At 38.3% G+C, this 16,423-nt stretch overlaps 1 protein-coding gene across 3 annotated transcripts in view; it reads left to right on the top strand.

Annotated features, from left to right (window-relative positions):
- megf11 (multiple EGF-like-domains 11) overlaps nucleotides 1–16,423 on the top strand; it is a 121,500-nt gene that overhangs the window by 77,507 nt on the left and 27,570 nt on the right. For all 3 annotated transcript variants that reach the window (XM_079620754.1, XM_079620755.1, XM_079620756.1), the window contains exons 7-14: nucleotides 1,522–1,768; nucleotides 3,289–3,409; nucleotides 4,860–4,996; nucleotides 5,976–6,188; nucleotides 7,443–7,617; nucleotides 12,662–12,782; nucleotides 13,848–14,011; nucleotides 14,146–14,248. In XM_079620754.1, coding sequence (XP_079476880.1) covers nucleotides 1,522–1,768; nucleotides 3,289–3,409; nucleotides 4,860–4,996; nucleotides 5,976–6,188; nucleotides 7,443–7,617; nucleotides 12,662–12,782; nucleotides 13,848–14,011; nucleotides 14,146–14,248 — 1,281 coding nt within the window. The remainder of the gene's footprint in view (nucleotides 1–1,521; nucleotides 1,769–3,288; nucleotides 3,410–4,859; nucleotides 4,997–5,975; nucleotides 6,189–7,442; nucleotides 7,618–12,661; nucleotides 12,783–13,847; nucleotides 14,012–14,145; nucleotides 14,249–16,423) is intronic.

The raw sequence follows: 16,423 nt of genomic DNA, 5'->3' as shown, positions 1-16,423 counted from the left end.
GCCCTGGTCATTTGTGTGGTGTGAGAGCGCAGTCGACAGGAGAACTCATCCATGGCGGATTTACTCAAATCAATAACGTGCCTCCTGCCCTCTGTGAGCTACTTAATGCGGCCTACGTCGCACCTCCTGGGAAAGACTCGCCACAGCGGCAGGATGTTCCATGACCCCCCTCTGTGCCAACCTGTCTTCTCTAAGTGCTGATCATCCACCTCATGTTTGTCTAGCATAGACAACGGATGCTGGTGTTCAACAACACACAGTCTTCATTAGGGCTTTATCCACTTCAAAACAGCTTTCTGGTAGCTTAGTAGTTAAATATGGACTGGTTTGTGAGGTTAAAAGGACTGTATGCTTGAAAAAAATTAAAAAATTAAATGAAACCATCATCTAAATGACCATTCAAAAAGTTTGGGATCAGTGAGTTTTTGAAATTATGTTTTTGAAAGAAGTCTGATGCTCACTAAGGCTGCGTTATTTGATTAAAAATACAGAAAAAAACGAATAATGTTATTGTAATTTCAAATCGCTATTTTCTATTTTAATTTCTTTTAAAATGTAATTTATGTCTGTGATGGAATGAATGGGTGTAATTTCAGCATTCATTCCTCCAGTCTTCAGTGTCACATGATCCTTCAGAAATCATTCTTATAATTGATTTGATGCTCAAGAAACATTTCTTTTTATTATCAATGTTGAAAACTGTTGTGCTGGTTAATACTTTTGTTTAAACTGTGACGCATGAATAGAGAGTTCAAAAGAATAGCATTTGAAATAGAAATCTTGAAACATTGTAAATGTCTTTACTGTCACTTTTAATATGTCCTTGCTGATTAAAATGATTCATTTCTTTCAAAAACAAATCTTAATGACCTCAAACTTTTGAACAGTTGTGTACTGTATATCAGAAATGATGCAGAAATAAAGTTAGCAGTTAGCACTGATTTTGAGGTGAGAGAAACCACAAGACCTCTCAGAATCACATAAAATATCTCCAGATGTATGCCGTAACATTTATGCAAGAATGTACAAAATGCCTATGGTGGGTTTGGCCCTTTTTATGCAAGCTAATGCCTAACACCAGAATGACTGAGTCAGTCTTTTATAGCATCTCTGGGTCACTTTAGGTGCTTTTTCAAGATTAGCTCTTTGCAATTTCACCCATTTTATTGATAGCGTTTGCATTAGCTCGTTGATAATTTAAAGAGAATATATGAGGGGATATAAATAATCTATGCTTCAGCTAATCCCCACTCACAGTGGGATTCACTTATATTGACAAAACACTGTACAAACCTGTATACTTCAGCATATGTTCTGTAATAAAATTCTATGACTTCACAAATCTTGTGTATTGGCAATTCCAGGATTACAGTTCACCGGTTCACAACCTGTTGCTCAGAATTTAATACAACCGAGTCATACTGATCAGCGAGAGTTTCCACCCTTAACTCTGACTGGAGTATGGTGGCAATTTAGTTGGCTGGTGTAAAAAAGCATCCTTTCTTCTTCTTTGTGTATCAGGTTGTGAAAGTGGCCACTGGGGGCCCCACTGCAGCAACCGCTGTCAGTGCAAGAATGGGGCACTGTGTAACCCCATCACAGGAGCCTGTGTCTGCACAGACGGCTACCAAGGCTGGCGCTGTGAGGATCAATGTGAGCCTGGCTACTATGGCAAGGGCTGCCAGCTGCAATGTCAATGCCTCAACGGTGCCACCTGCCACCACGAGACAGGGGAATGCATATGTGCACCAGGCTACATGGGCCCCATGTGAGTACCAGAGATAAAACAGGTTGTCAATAGAGATAAGAAGGTTGATATGTCTTTCCTGAAATATATTCTTTATATAGAGGAGACAATGTCAAGTTGTAAGTCGAGTCTAGTGAAAAGGGTAGGTTTATTTTTGAAAGTGAATTTCTGCCCATACCTCTTGACTGCAAAATAGCTATTCAACCTTTCCTCCATCATTGCCAAGGAAACACACATTAACCTTTTATGACCTGTTGTGTTGTCACAATGGGAACCTGCCATTAAATAGACAGTTTTTCAGCTACATAAACAGTAAAACAGTTATGGTGCCAAACATTTAATGAAATATGGCAAAAATATACAAGATAATGTACAAAAATATAATTCATGAAAAGATTCCAAAATACATTAACGTTCAAAAGTTTGGGGTTAATAAGATTTTATTTTTTTATTTGAGAAATTTAGCTTATACTTTTATTCAGCAATTGATCAAAAGTGACTGTAAAGACATTTATAATGTTCCAAAAAACTTTAATGCTGTTTTTTTTCTACTTTCTACTTTTCTACTTTCATCAAAGAATCTTAAAAACAGTTTTCAGTTTCCATAAAAATATTAAGTACTGTAGCACAATTGTTTTCAACATTGATAATACCGTAATAAGAAATGTTTCTTGAGCACCAAATAATGATTTTAGAATGATTTCTGAAGGATCATGTGTCACTGAAGACTGGAGTAATGGCCGATTAAAATTCAGCTTTGCCATCACAGAAATAAATTAAATGTTAAATATATATTTTTTTTTAAATAATAATAATATGGCACAATATAACTGTTTTTAATATATTATGGATCAAATAAATTCAGCTTTCCTGAGCATATTAAAAGACTTATTTCAAAACATAACATCTTACCAACCCCAAAGTGTATCATATTTTTATTTATTTAAAAAAAACATATTTTTTTTTATATTCTTTAAAAATCAATTATTTTGCGGCAACAGAAATTGTAATTGATAAAATGTTTAAAATTATAACAAAAAATATGGTATCATATATATATTTTTTTAAACTTATAATTTTTTTTAATTCTTTAAATATCAATTCTTTTTGGGCAACAGAAATTGTAATTGTAATAAATTGTTTAAAACCCTTTGCTGTGTGCTACTGTGGTTAATTAACCTATTTACCCAAAATTCATTGGAAAAATGTTAACAAATATTGCAGTTAGGAGGATACAATTTGAACTAGGTGTTAGAAACCAAAAAAGAAAGAGATTTTTAACCCAAAACCTTCTGTACCCATGTGACAACCAGCCCCAGTCTCCCACTGATCTACATTCAATGTACTTATTCTTTATCTATATTCATTGTTAGCTTAGTGGAAATGCTGTGAAGTACATGTGAGGGTACTTAAAAAAAAATGTGGTTGGGTTTTTTTTCTTAAGTATTTGTTCTAAAGTCTTTGAACATTCTTGTGTTTTATGTTGCAATCCTTTGCAATGGCTGCCTGAGTTTCATGTTTTTGCTCTTGTGGTTCGGCAGCTGTGGAGAGCGCTGTCCCTCTGGAAGTCACGGCCCACAGTGCGAGCAGCGCTGCCCCTGTCAAAACGGAGGAACCTGCCATCACATCACTGGAGAATGCTCCTGCCCTGCTGGATGGACGGTAAGATGCTGCACTCAGAGGGACCAAAAGGGTGGAGAAGTGAGGGACAAAGAGAAAGTGACAGAGAGAATAAAAGATAGAAAAGAAACAGGGCGGAATAAAGATGAGGAGACGAATGATAAGGAATGAGGGGCAGCGAGTGAAGGAGAATAAAAGGGCAAGATACTGAAATGACCGAAGAGGTGAGTCACACTTAAAAGAAAGTCAGAAAGGAGAAGAGGGAGTAATTAGGAGAAAGGCAGGGTTAAGTGAATGGAGGGAAGGTGAAAGAGTATAAAAGGTAAATGAAGAAGGGGTGGAGGAGAATCTGAATGTAGATACTTGCTCAATCCTAAAAGGGGAAGAAATTGTGTGAAGTTTGCTGAGTCTCATTATTGCTCCATCGTAAATTCGTAAAGAGGACACATCAAAAACAAAGTTTTCTTTCTCTTCTGAAAAGAGTTTAATGCGCTACAGCCTGTAGACATACTCTATTATTCACAAAGCAGTTCATTCAAAACGTTTATTGACACTAAACTGCAAAAATTGGTAATTTTTTCTGACATTAACCTTAGAACTGTACAGTAACATACTGTATACATATCAACGCCTATTCAATGATGTAAGGAACCTCGGTCTGTACCTTTAACAGTCTTAAAGGTACAGTAGCATAGACTGGATCAGATAGGAGGTCGTAAGTGATCATGCAAAACTTTCAGCTTTAACTGACATAAGTGGCTACAGATATGGCCTCTTTTATAGGGCCACACATACTGTGTTTTTCTAGAATTCTATACATGTCTATCTTTGCATGATTTTATGTATGATTGTTTATCTTTATGGATGATTCTACATACTGTGTTCACTCTCAAGAAATGTTATTTTGAATGTTTGTTATTTTAATTTTAAAGAATGTGTTGGCTACTCGTTTCATAAAATAAAAGTGAATGTGCTTTCAAGCTCCAAAATGAAACAAAAAATACTATAACTATAAAGTTGTAATAACTGTTCTAATCCTATTAGAATACCAAAGGCCACACACCTACAACATTAATGACACATATGAACAATTTAGTTTGAATCACTTTAAGAAAAAAAATTCAGCTGATGAACAATAAAAACATTGACAGCCAGTCAGAATCCACCCGATTTGAAAGAGCTCAAGCATTTAAAGGCGCAAATGACATAACTGCAGTGTGTTTATAATAAACATTATCTTGATATCATTATGATTATTTTTCTTGGTTTGATGATTGTGAATAATAAGTGAATAATAATGACTAAGGCATTTCTCTCTTTGAAAGAAAGAAAGTCTTATGGGTTTGAAGTGGGGGAGTAAATGATGACAGAATTGTAATTGTTTTTATTGTAAGTGAATTGTTCCTTTAAATTGGTCCATCTTCAGTGGTCATTCTGAATGCACTTGATCTGATTCTCAAATGTGAATTTTCTCTGGTCTCTTACTCGACAGGGATCTGTGTGTGCCCAGCCATGCCCATTCGGCAAATATGGGATCAATTGCAGTAAGGAATGCTCATGCCGCAATAGAGGACTGTGTGACCACATCACAGGACAGTGCCAGTGTATGGCTGGATACAGTGGCCACAGGTAAAACAGATGCCCAATTAGTGAAAATCAGTTCTGATCTTATTTATGTTATTATTCCTCTGTCTTTAAAAAAAACTACCACAAAAGCAGTATGTTTCTTATTGTGCACAATTTGGGTCTGAATAATTGATTCATTGTTTTGTTTTTTTACTGCTCTGTGTTTGTTTTCCCTATGTCCTCTGATCCCACTCCAAGATCCGCACTGGTCTGTTAAGTTTCTGCCCGTTAATTACCAGTAATGGAGTTTTATTAGGATCCAATTGAAATAGCTCAGTGCCTTTATTTCACTGTGTCTTCTGCAGCAGCTTAGGGTTTATTAGCGCACTAAAGTGATTGTCTGCAGAATGAAAACACTTTTAGGACAGACAGTTCTTATCCTCTAATATTTAACAAAATTGCCCTCATTCATTTGGTCTGTGACAGGTGAATTAGCCCAGCAGGAATAATCTGAGATTGCGTTAGTACCCCCTCCTCCCTTCCCCCAAGTCCTTCTCACACCCGTCTCTTCTGATGCAAACGACGCTGGTGTAATTTCAACATGAAACATACCTAGTCCGTTTTATAATTTAATTGAGCTATTTATCTGTCTCCTAATGGCTTCTTTGGACACTCAAGATTGATGTTCTGCCAGGATTGTATATTGAAGATCTTGTGGAAGTCGTTGTTCCCTAAGTCACTTTGCTATTCAACAGAGAGAATGAGCCCGGGTCTAATTGTATTCACGGTAATTAATGACTGCAGTTTTAGTTTCCTGTCGCCCCATAGGCGAAGCCAAGGGGCTGACGAACCTGAGGTACCAAAGAAGATGCCCAGAGCATTGACCCTTGACCCTTAGATTAGAATAACTTTGTAGTCTACTAATTCTGCTTGTGTTATTCTGACGGGCTCCTTTTTCTTCCAGAGCTGCTCTGAGTAACGAATAATGTGTACAAAACTTTGGGCTTTTCTTCCCTCTGTAAAGTGTCGGAAATGTTCCCAGGTGCCAGGAAGAGTGTCCGGTCGGCACCTACGGACCCCAGTGCGCCCTCCACTGTGACTGTCAGAATGGGGCCAAGTGTTACCACATCAACGGAGCGTGTTTGTGTGATACAGGATTCAAAGGGCCTCACTGCCAGGACAGGTTCTGTCCACCAGGCCTATACGGTCTCATCTGTGACAAATACTGCCCCTGTAACTCCACCAACACACTCAGGTGAGACACGCCACCTCACGTCAACAGACTGCAGTTGAATGATAACTGCTGAACTGACAAGAAACAATGGACTAGTGATGCATATTTGTACCATAATGGTTATATTATTTTTTTTTCATTTATTGGTAAAGCCAATATGGGATGTTTAATTTCGAATGCCCTATTTTTACATTTATATTACCTTTACCATAATCTAATGCTTACTTCCAGTTAATGTTTTAAAATAGAATAGTTTGATAACACTATTAAATGTAATCTTGTAATGTAATTTTGCATTTCTTCTGTGCCATTTAAAAAAAAGTTGGTCTATGTATACAATGCACAAGTATGGTGCAGGGGACACTATACTATATCATTAATTTGACTAAATTCCACAGCTAAACAGCAAACTCACACAAAACTCACAAAATTAAAGGGATAGTTCATCCAAAGATGTACTCACCCTCATTTACTCAATCTGAATGCGTTTCTTTCTGCTGTTGAACACAAAAGAAGATATTTTAAAGAATGTTGGTAACCAGTTGATGGTAGTTATTGACTTCCATACAATTTTTTTCCTACTATGGAAGTCAATGGCTACCGTCAACTGTCTGGTTACCAACATTCTTTAAAATATCTTTTTTTGTGTTCAACAGAAGAAAGAAACTACTTCAGGTTTGGAACAAATTGAGGATGAGCAAATGATGACGGAATATTTATTTTTGCATGAACTATCCCTTAACATAACAATTCAGCGAAGTTATTTCACACAAACAATACATCTTTGTTGAGTCTCCTACCGTTAAACAGAACCTTTAGTCCTACAAGCATCACTTTTCCAGCCAACTCCTCTCGAGTTAACCTCTGGAGCCATGGGTGAGTAAAGAGCTCCATTTGAGTCCATTTGACTTCATTTGACTTGCAAGTAAAAATTTTAACACCTTTCAACAGTAGCATAGCACTTGCTCTTTATCGCGACCTGTGCTTCATTCATTATTTCTTAGCCTCGTTCCTGGCTAATGCAATGTTAATGCCTGGTATGGGTAGATTAAGCCCTGAGACACTGGGGCTCATTACTACATGAAGGAGAGAAAGGACATCCCATTTATCTGAGTGGAGCTCCCAGACACAAGGATGAATGAACTCAATGGTTTTAGTTTTCAGATTTGGCTCCCTTGTTGTGGAAACCAAAGTGTTTCTGTTTAGATGCCGTATACACAGCGTATCTTTAGGCATATTTGTGCCTAAATGTCTATCTGTCTTTCTCTTTTTCAGCTGCCACCCCCTGACAGGTGAATGCTCGTGTACAGCAGGATGGACGGGTCTATACTGCAATGAGACCTGTCCCCCGGGTTACTATGGAGAAGGATGTAGTGTGCCCTGCCAGTGTGCTAATGGAGCCGACTGCCACGGTCTCACTGGGGCCTGTATCTGTGCCCCAGGCTACACAGTGAGTCCATGTTTATCATTTATCATTGTCTACAGTCATTAAACACTAGTAAATCTTGCCATGCTGAAATATTGTCACCTGAAATTGACTGCTGAGCATTGACGATTACAGTTGCTAATGTTTTAAATTAAAGGATGGTCTTTTTTCAATTTCCATTCCTATACATCTGACATTAACATCACTCAAACCCCTCATTAGTAGAGTAAACACCAATATGTATTGGACAATGGCTATAGACCGCCTACCAACCCGTCAAACAAGCACTGCACTAAATAAAAGGATTTTAATTGTTGATTACATATGGCTTCAAATGAAAATACCTGTCTGATCTGATTCTTTTTGTAAAACAGATATATTTTTGTATATATATGATTAATTAATCTCAGTAAAGCCCCCCAATGAGAATCCTGAACAAAACATCTAATTTGTTAAATTAAAATTAAACATTTGTATCTTTAATTTTATTTAATTTATGCAGTAATGTGCAGTAAGTATAAGTTTATATTCCAAAAATCAGTGACCCTCTTCGTCAATATCAGATCACAAGTGGTCACAGGATACATATTTGAGACACAGGTGTAAACAGCAATGTGTCTTGGCTCACCACTTGTTATATACCGACTAAATAGGGCCATAGATATGACATATGAAGGTGGCAAAATTCATAATTACAGAATAAAGGTTTATGATTGTGGATTTTAAGTGAATATTGGAAGCACCTCTCAGAGAACATTTCTAGTCAGCACTTTCCTTGATCTTTCTTTGAAAAGTTTTTGTGCCTTCATACTTAAAGCAGAAGTGTCAGCGAATACAGTTTATTGCTTTGAAAATGATCTCTATAGTGGTCTCTCTCTCTCTCACACACACACACACATAAACACATCACCTCCTGCTGGGAGGCTGGGAAAAAGGTGAGAGTCTCTAAGTTCAGTAATGCTGTCACAATGCTTGTGTCTTTTTAATCAGCAGGGTTACACTTAAAGGACAAGTTCGGTATTTTACACTTAAAGCCCTGTTTTCAGATCGTTTCTGATGAAATAGAACGGTTAAGTTTAAAATTTGGACAGATGCTGCTGTCCCGAGAATTTTCGTTTTCTTTCACTTCAATACAAAGACCTTGTCAAACTCAGAAAGAAGCGTTAGATACATGGACTCCAAAATATAGTGGGATTTCTAGACAAGATTTTACATGACATAAATATCTAAATGTTTTGTTATCCAGTTGGTCGCACAAGGCCCAAAATATGCCCGGCTCCGTGCTCTCTGATGATCAAATGTGTTGCTAAAATGAAAGCAATAAGATGCAAGGAAAGAGCATGAGAAAAACAGATAGAGAGTGAACTGAACTAGTAGTTTACTGAGAGTACACTTCAAATTGAACTTTCATAAACTAAAAAAATCTTCACTTGTAGTATAGTTGTAGTAGAAACAAAAAATGTAGTTGTAGTTGTGCACTCAGTTTACTATTGCTACATTTAAAGTATGCAGAAAAAAATGGTCCAATTTAGTCCCTAGAAGTATTGAAATACTACACTTACAAGTATACTACAAGTACATTGATATTACTACATAAAGTATACTTAAACTTGAACTTTACATAATTATACTTAAAATTACCTTGAAGTATGCTTTTTTATTGTAATACTATTTCACAATATTACTGCTTTACAGTAAATGCAGCCTTAGTGAGCATAAGTGACTTTCAAAAACATAAAAAAAAATCCTGCAGACCCCAAACTTTTAAATGGTAGCTATAGCTACTTTTTTTTAGCTTGCATTGTAGGTTACATTTTCAGTAGCTTCCCTTTATGTTTTAAGTAGCATATAGTATGGAAAGCTACAGTTTCAAATATAGTCCCCACCACTGAACTAATTTCACTCTTGCTGCATTCAGAAATAATGAAAATGTTGCAAAGCAAATAAAATAAAGACAGTGCCGCAGGTAAAGACTGGAACGGCGGGGATGATTAAGAAAAACTCAGTACCAGAGGCTCTAGCCAACCCCTGCCTTGAACTGTTGCTGTGTCCTGTGGCAGAGCTACTACAGCGATTTGAACTAGCAGGCGGAGGCACAGACTGTATCTTCATATTCACCACCTGCTCTTTGTGTTAGATTTGAGGGGCCTGCTGCCAGTTCTATTAAACACTGCTCGAGGAGCTTTGGCCAAGGCGTCTGACCGAGATGCAATGGAATTGGGAAACAATACTCTATTTCCAGGCCAGCTGTTCCATTTGGACCTATAGTCAGCAAAGGTTAACAATTTGACTGCAGTCTGGTTGAAAATAAGAGAGGTAATGGCCACCAAAACTCTCATTCGTAGAGTTCTGAGAGAGTGATGTTTATAGGGGTGGGAAAGGAACATATATGCTTGTGCTGCTGGTACTGGAGAGAATGCAGGTGGGTAAACGAGGGAACAAATGTGCTGGTAATACTACGATGAAGGCACACATGTGCCACGTTCATGTGTGCTTTCATGACACTTCAGTTGAATGCATAGATGCATGGTAGGAATTTTAATGCTTAAAATAATAGATGCTAAAAAAATAGATATTGTATGAATGACCTATAGTGAAATTATTGCTTTTTAGCTTTTTGTTTAATTTATTTTATATTATATTATAGTCAGGGAGTGGTGGCTGCAGTACTAAAGCGCACAACAAAAGAAAAGAATTCAAAGAGACTTTTAATATAATAATCCAAACAATAAACAGAAGTATTAACAAAAAGATAAACACAAACTCACTGACGTAAAACAAAGCTAGACAATGACCAGACAGAAACTGAGGGCTTAATATATATATATATGAGGGCAAACAGAGCTGATGAGATCATTAATGACACACCTGAACTGAACTAACACAATCAATTAGAAACCATAGAAACAAACAGGGAGAGGACGGGAGAACTGAACCAATTATGACTAGAGAATAACAAGGAAATTTAAACATGAACCGGACAGAGAAACAGATCAAAAACAAACATAAAACGTGACTATTATATTATATATTATATTATATTTTCTCATTTTGTTCTCCAGCATGAAATGAGAATTGTTCAAAAAGTATCTTCATAAGTTGGAGATGATTGTAATAAAGTGAGTGAGCGAGATAAATGATGATTGATTGAAAGAGAGGCGAGAAACAAAACCTATATATAGAGAGCGAGAGCGAGAGTCAGTCCCTCTTGGTGCCCAGGACGTCCTGTGGCATATCTTATCTGCGTCAAAAAGTATCTGCGTAAGTATGTATATTTATATATCCTAAAAAAAAATATATTTTTTCATATAATAAATTGAATCCCAGACTTTTGGACCCCACTGAATATGAAAATGTACCAATCAAAGCTTGAAGACATTTCTAGCTCTTTGAATGTACTACTGATCTATGCTAATAGATATGCATATAGTATGTCCTGCTTTAGCCTGCTTTTAGAGGAGTTTAGTCACCCAGTTGAATAAGTGCTCTCAGGCCTGTGTCAGTGCAATCTGGAGCATTCATGGGTCTCAATAAATCCCTGTGGTCATTTGTGAGCCAGAGACTCTTTTACCTCCGACCCATTCACCAGTAAATTGCAGGTCTGCTGAAAAGTCGAACAAACTAACTTTCTCGCCCCATATTCGGCTGCCTGCACCGATAGTTTTAAGTATTTTTCCGCTGAACAGAACTGCCATTGTTAGCAGTCTGCTTGCTGTCACTTTTGAGCGGAACAAAGATAACTGCACGTAGATTGATGAAAAATTAATCCACAGATGTAAGCTTTTCATGTGGGGAGTGGATGGACGAGCGAAGCAGATGGAGAGGTAGAATATTTGAAATGGGGAATACAATGGGGGTATGTGGGAGAGAGAACGAAAAAAGACAGCATACAAGAAAGAAAAGAGTGGGAGTAAGATAAAATATTGGAGATGATTGTATCAAAGTGAGTGAGCGAGATAAATGATGACTGATTGAAAGAAAGGGGAGAAACAAAACATATATAGAGAGAGTGAGAGTCAGTCCCTCTTGGTGCCCATGACGTCCTGTGGCATATCTTATCTTGCCTTCCTCTTAGACCTAGTTCCAGATGATAATGAGAGAGCGGGTCCTTTGCTGCTCAATCCCCGGCACCGGGGAGACGGAGGCAGGAGGCGCACGGCACATTGCCATTACCCCACTAATTGGGAGTCTAAATCATTTTGTCAGCTGTCAGTCAGAGCCAGGGATGAGGCAAGAAGACACCGGTGATGACCGACGCTGGGATACAGGCGACTCCCCTGCTGAGCCTGGTAAAGCGCAGAGATTGTGCTGGTGTTGTTTGGCTGGGGAACAGGGTTTAAGAATACAGTGTCTGTCAGTCATCAGCAATGGTTTTCTGGGGGATGGATGGAGGTGCCGAGGGCCAGGGGCTGTCAGCTCATTAATGCAGCTGGGGAAAGCGGCCTTTAGCACTGAGCTCTGTGTGATAGCAACAAGGACACAAGCTGCACACGGACTTCAGGTTTTCTGCTGTGCAAATGTGCTCTCTACCTTTCTACTCGCTTGAAACTGCATCTAACTCATATGATGCCTTGTTGTAGAGAATGTTTTGCAGGAAGTTTCCTGTTGGAAGTTTCACGGAATCCTCAGATGGGATTTAGAGTCACACTTCACAACACATTTCTCATGTTACAGTGTTAAGTTACATAAGTACAGAATAATTATAATAACTAGAATCTTACCTTTTCGGGAAAGAAATGTATGCCTGCCTGAGCAAAACTCACTGTTATGATGCTAGGGTATTAGTGGTTGCCAGGGCATTGTAGTCATTGAAATCTTTTGGGTGGTTTTGCACATTTTTATTCATTGGTAGGGTGTTCTGGGTGGTTGCCAAGCCATTGCTAGGTGTTTACCTAAGGTGGGTGCTGCGCAATTTAGGGCGTCATTCATGTGCGGGACAAGTTAAGACGTGTATGAGCAATAGTAATTATTTGAAAATGTAATATGGACATTATAATGTACTTTATTTATTTGTATAAATGTATATTTAGTGTGTAGTTCAACAACTCTGCTGTGTGTGTTTTTGCAGGGAGATGACTGTTCCCAAAACTGCCCACCGGGACTATATGGTACTAACTGCACTTTCATCTGCCACTGCCACAACCAGGCGTCCTGCTTACCAATCGATGGCTCCTGCATCTGTAAAGAAGGTACGTTATAATGTGCTCTCCTTCTTCCTTTATTCTTATTCCCTCATTTCTCTTCTAGAAATGAATAGTGAGAAAACCATGCAAGATTGTGGGTTTACAGCCAACCTGAAAACAAGACTGATAGATTGAAGATAGATTGACCTGTTCAAATAAATCAATATATGCAATCAAATAGTAAGGAAAAGTTGTAATCTTTACAATTGATTCATCTAGGACTAATTCATCATTTTCCAATTCCCTCTAAAACAGACGCCAATGTTTAGAGAATTAACCCTGTCTATAAATTAAGATTCGGCATGCCTAGCAAGCCCATTATACTCCAACACTTTCTGGACATCACACATCAGACATTCCCAAAAAATAGTATATAATATACCCATCCGTTCTCCATATACCCATCTCTGTCATTATGAAAAAAACTGGTGTTTCAGTATCAAAGGATCCAAAGTCCCTCCAGGTCACTTTCAAAGGATGCATAACAGCTTAGCACTTACATACACATATGGCCTTTTTAGGCTGTAAAAGCATAAAAAATGTGGTGTGAATCCACAAGAGCCCTGTGAGCACTCAGCGTTTGGCTGACCGCAGCTAACCGTACCTGCGGGACGGCCCTCAGTTGTTGCATAAACATGGACTTGTCCGGAAAGGCTTGCACCAATAGAATATTCGTTCAGGTCCCTTCAGTTTAGGAGGAAGCTCATTAGAGACAGTACCTTTAAAATCCTCATCCCATTCATAATGCAGAACCCCAGTGTGCTACACAACTTCTCTGCCTATCTTACTCTGCTCTTATGTTGACCTCAAACCATGCATATATTCCACTCATTGACTGCTTTGCGGTGTGAGCCGAGGGAGACAAGAATCCTCTGGCTTCTGACAACATGTGACCTCACTTCCCCTTCTTCCCGCTCTATTAATTGAACTCTGTTATAAACCAGAGAAGGTTTATTTGGATAGAACTCAAAAAGAGAATGTCTGTTTTAACAAATAAACAAGTGAAGGAACCAATGGCTGAGTTGACAAATAAATTAACAAATGTCTGTACCATTTCTCTTTGCTTTATAGGTTGGCAAGGTGTGGACTGCTCAATCCTGTGCTCCAGCGGGACTTGGGGTTTGAGCTGTAACCGGACTTGTTTGTGTGCCAATGGTGCGGCTTGTGACCCAATCGGTGGCTCCTGTACCTGTTCTTCGGGCTGGAGAGGGGAACGCTGCCAGCTGTCCTGCCCCGTGAGTATCTTCCTGGGACAGGTTCCATTGTCTCTCTGCCAGAGGCTAGCAAGACTGGCCATTTGATTTATAAATATTTGTCATGACAGGGCAATTTAAGCTTAGCAAGATGGTTTGTGTGTGTGGTTAAACAGGATGGCACATACGGGCTGGAGTGTCACGAGCGTTGTGACTGTAACCACGCTGATGGATGTGATCCTGTGAGTGGATTCTGTCGCTGTCTGCCAGGATGGACAGGTGAGTGTGAGACCAGTGACATAATCACATTGACATGTTAAAATAGGCTTTTATGACGCAACATACATGCTAGTGTGAATTACTCACCCTTTGTTGAAAAAAGGCTTGATGCAATTTAAACGCACAGTGATGGGCACATTAAATTGATCAAAAGTGACAGTTAAGACTTTCACGTTGTTACAAAAAAACCCGAATTGTTAGTGGAGACATGAGCTGTAATGTTAATGGATATTCGCTCTGGATAAAATAACATTGTTAGATCAATCATGGATGTCTCTCTACTGCACACTCCTGACACAGGTAAATGACCTAACACAACATTTCTGTATGTAATTATGTTGTAAATATAAAATAATAACGTGTATCCTATCTGGGATTATTGGCAACAGAAATCTTGCTCGGAGGGACGTGCTTGGAAATATTTCATGGCAAGCAATATTTAGCCAACGAATTGTTTACATTAAGTTACTAACAAAAACAATATTATCTAACACACAACATATGGAATACGTGGGAGATACAACATGGGAATACAACATATAGAATACATGGGAGATGCGGAGGACGTGTCCAAAATATGGGTTGAAACAACCCAGCATTTTTAGAGTGTAGTGTAAATACTTTAGTTTATAGCTACACTTTGAGGTTTGGGTTTTGTTCCATGTAGATTAATTACCTCCATTTGGAGGTAAATGTGACCCCTCTCTTCATGTAAATTAGATTTCATGGTGATTTTCAACATGATCAAGAACTAAATATCAGCAGCCTATTTTATATATCATGGCTGTTCTTATAGGAAATACTTCAAATGTGGCTATACCAGAAATTACTTTACTTTCTGTATAGAGTTGCAGTTGTTACACTGCACAAACACAGTCGGTGTGAAAGCACAGTGAGAGCCTGCTGTTACAGTTACGCCACAGCGCTCTCTTCACAAGCTGTGTGAAACAGACAAGTCATGCTACTCATTATAAAAGTCATCTGGCAAAAAATGTAAGATATTGAGATTTCTCAAGTATGTCTTCATGAGGCAAATATAATATATATAATTTCCCCCCAGAAACATCTGCTGTAGTTTATTGTTATAATCAGGGGTTTATTGTTATAATCACCAATATTTTTGGGGACAGGGACATGTTTACTTGCTGGAGTAGGATTTTTCTTCATCTCTGGTAAGATAGCAATCTGATTATAAGTGTGTTCATTAATTACTTAGTAGTTGTTAATAGGGGTCCGGATCAGGCCCCACGGTTCGGCACGCATGTGATTCGCGGTTTAACTGCTAGGTTTAACCATAGAGTGAAGGTTCTTCATTTGAACGTGTTTTTTCTTGCCAGTTTACACATTCAAACGATTTTAAATGCGAAAGAAGAGGCGAAAATTGGGACTCACAAGCTGTTATCTGTGCGTACAGTCGCACGCAGAGAGAGAGGCGCATTTCAGACAGCGCTGGAACACCGAATTGATTCCTCTTTCACGTTTACTTGTGTTAAACGGACACATACACACACAAATATGTCAAAAATACCCATCTTGGCAAGTATTCTATCGGTTATGTCAAAGGTGAACAGTTGAAAAAGAAAACTAATGTGTCTCAGTATATTCGGTCCGTGCATGCGGTCTTAAAGTGACCGCAGCCTAATATTCCTGCTGTTGTCTGTGTCATTAATGTTAATATAAAATAAAAAATACATCTTGAACCTATATTTAATTTCTATATGTAGCCCCTAGGGGGCCTGTTCACAACCAGTCGCTCGTTGATTAGTGACCGTCAGAATTTTAGATGTTTACCAACAGGCTTCCACAATAAAGGGAAATAAAAGGAGAGAGAGGGACTGGAGTATTATAAAAATAAACCAATTTATTTAGTTATTCTCAAATTAAACACATATAAAAACAAAGACATTAGGCCTCGGGTGACAGATTCAGGGCTGGGAACAACAAAAGTATAAATCAAAATATAAATAAAGCACGTCACAAATCACATGCACAAAAAAACCCCAAAGAAAGTCATTCACATTCAACAAACCAGTGATCACACAACAAGGTCGTTACCCCCCCCCCAGAATATTGCATCAACCCAATGGCCTAAGACACCAACAATATAAAAACATACAACATGCACCAGGGATGGACTGATAAGTAATGGGCCAGTCTCCCACTCACGCACGCACA

Source organism: Phoxinus phoxinus, assembly GCF_949152265.1.
Source record: "Phoxinus phoxinus genome assembly, chromosome: 8".
In the NCBI taxonomy this organism is placed as follows: Eukaryota; Metazoa; Chordata; class Actinopteri; order Cypriniformes; family Leuciscidae; genus Phoxinus; species Phoxinus phoxinus.
Note: the sequence above shows the minus strand (reverse complement) of the source record. Positions and strands in the feature narration are given on the sequence as shown.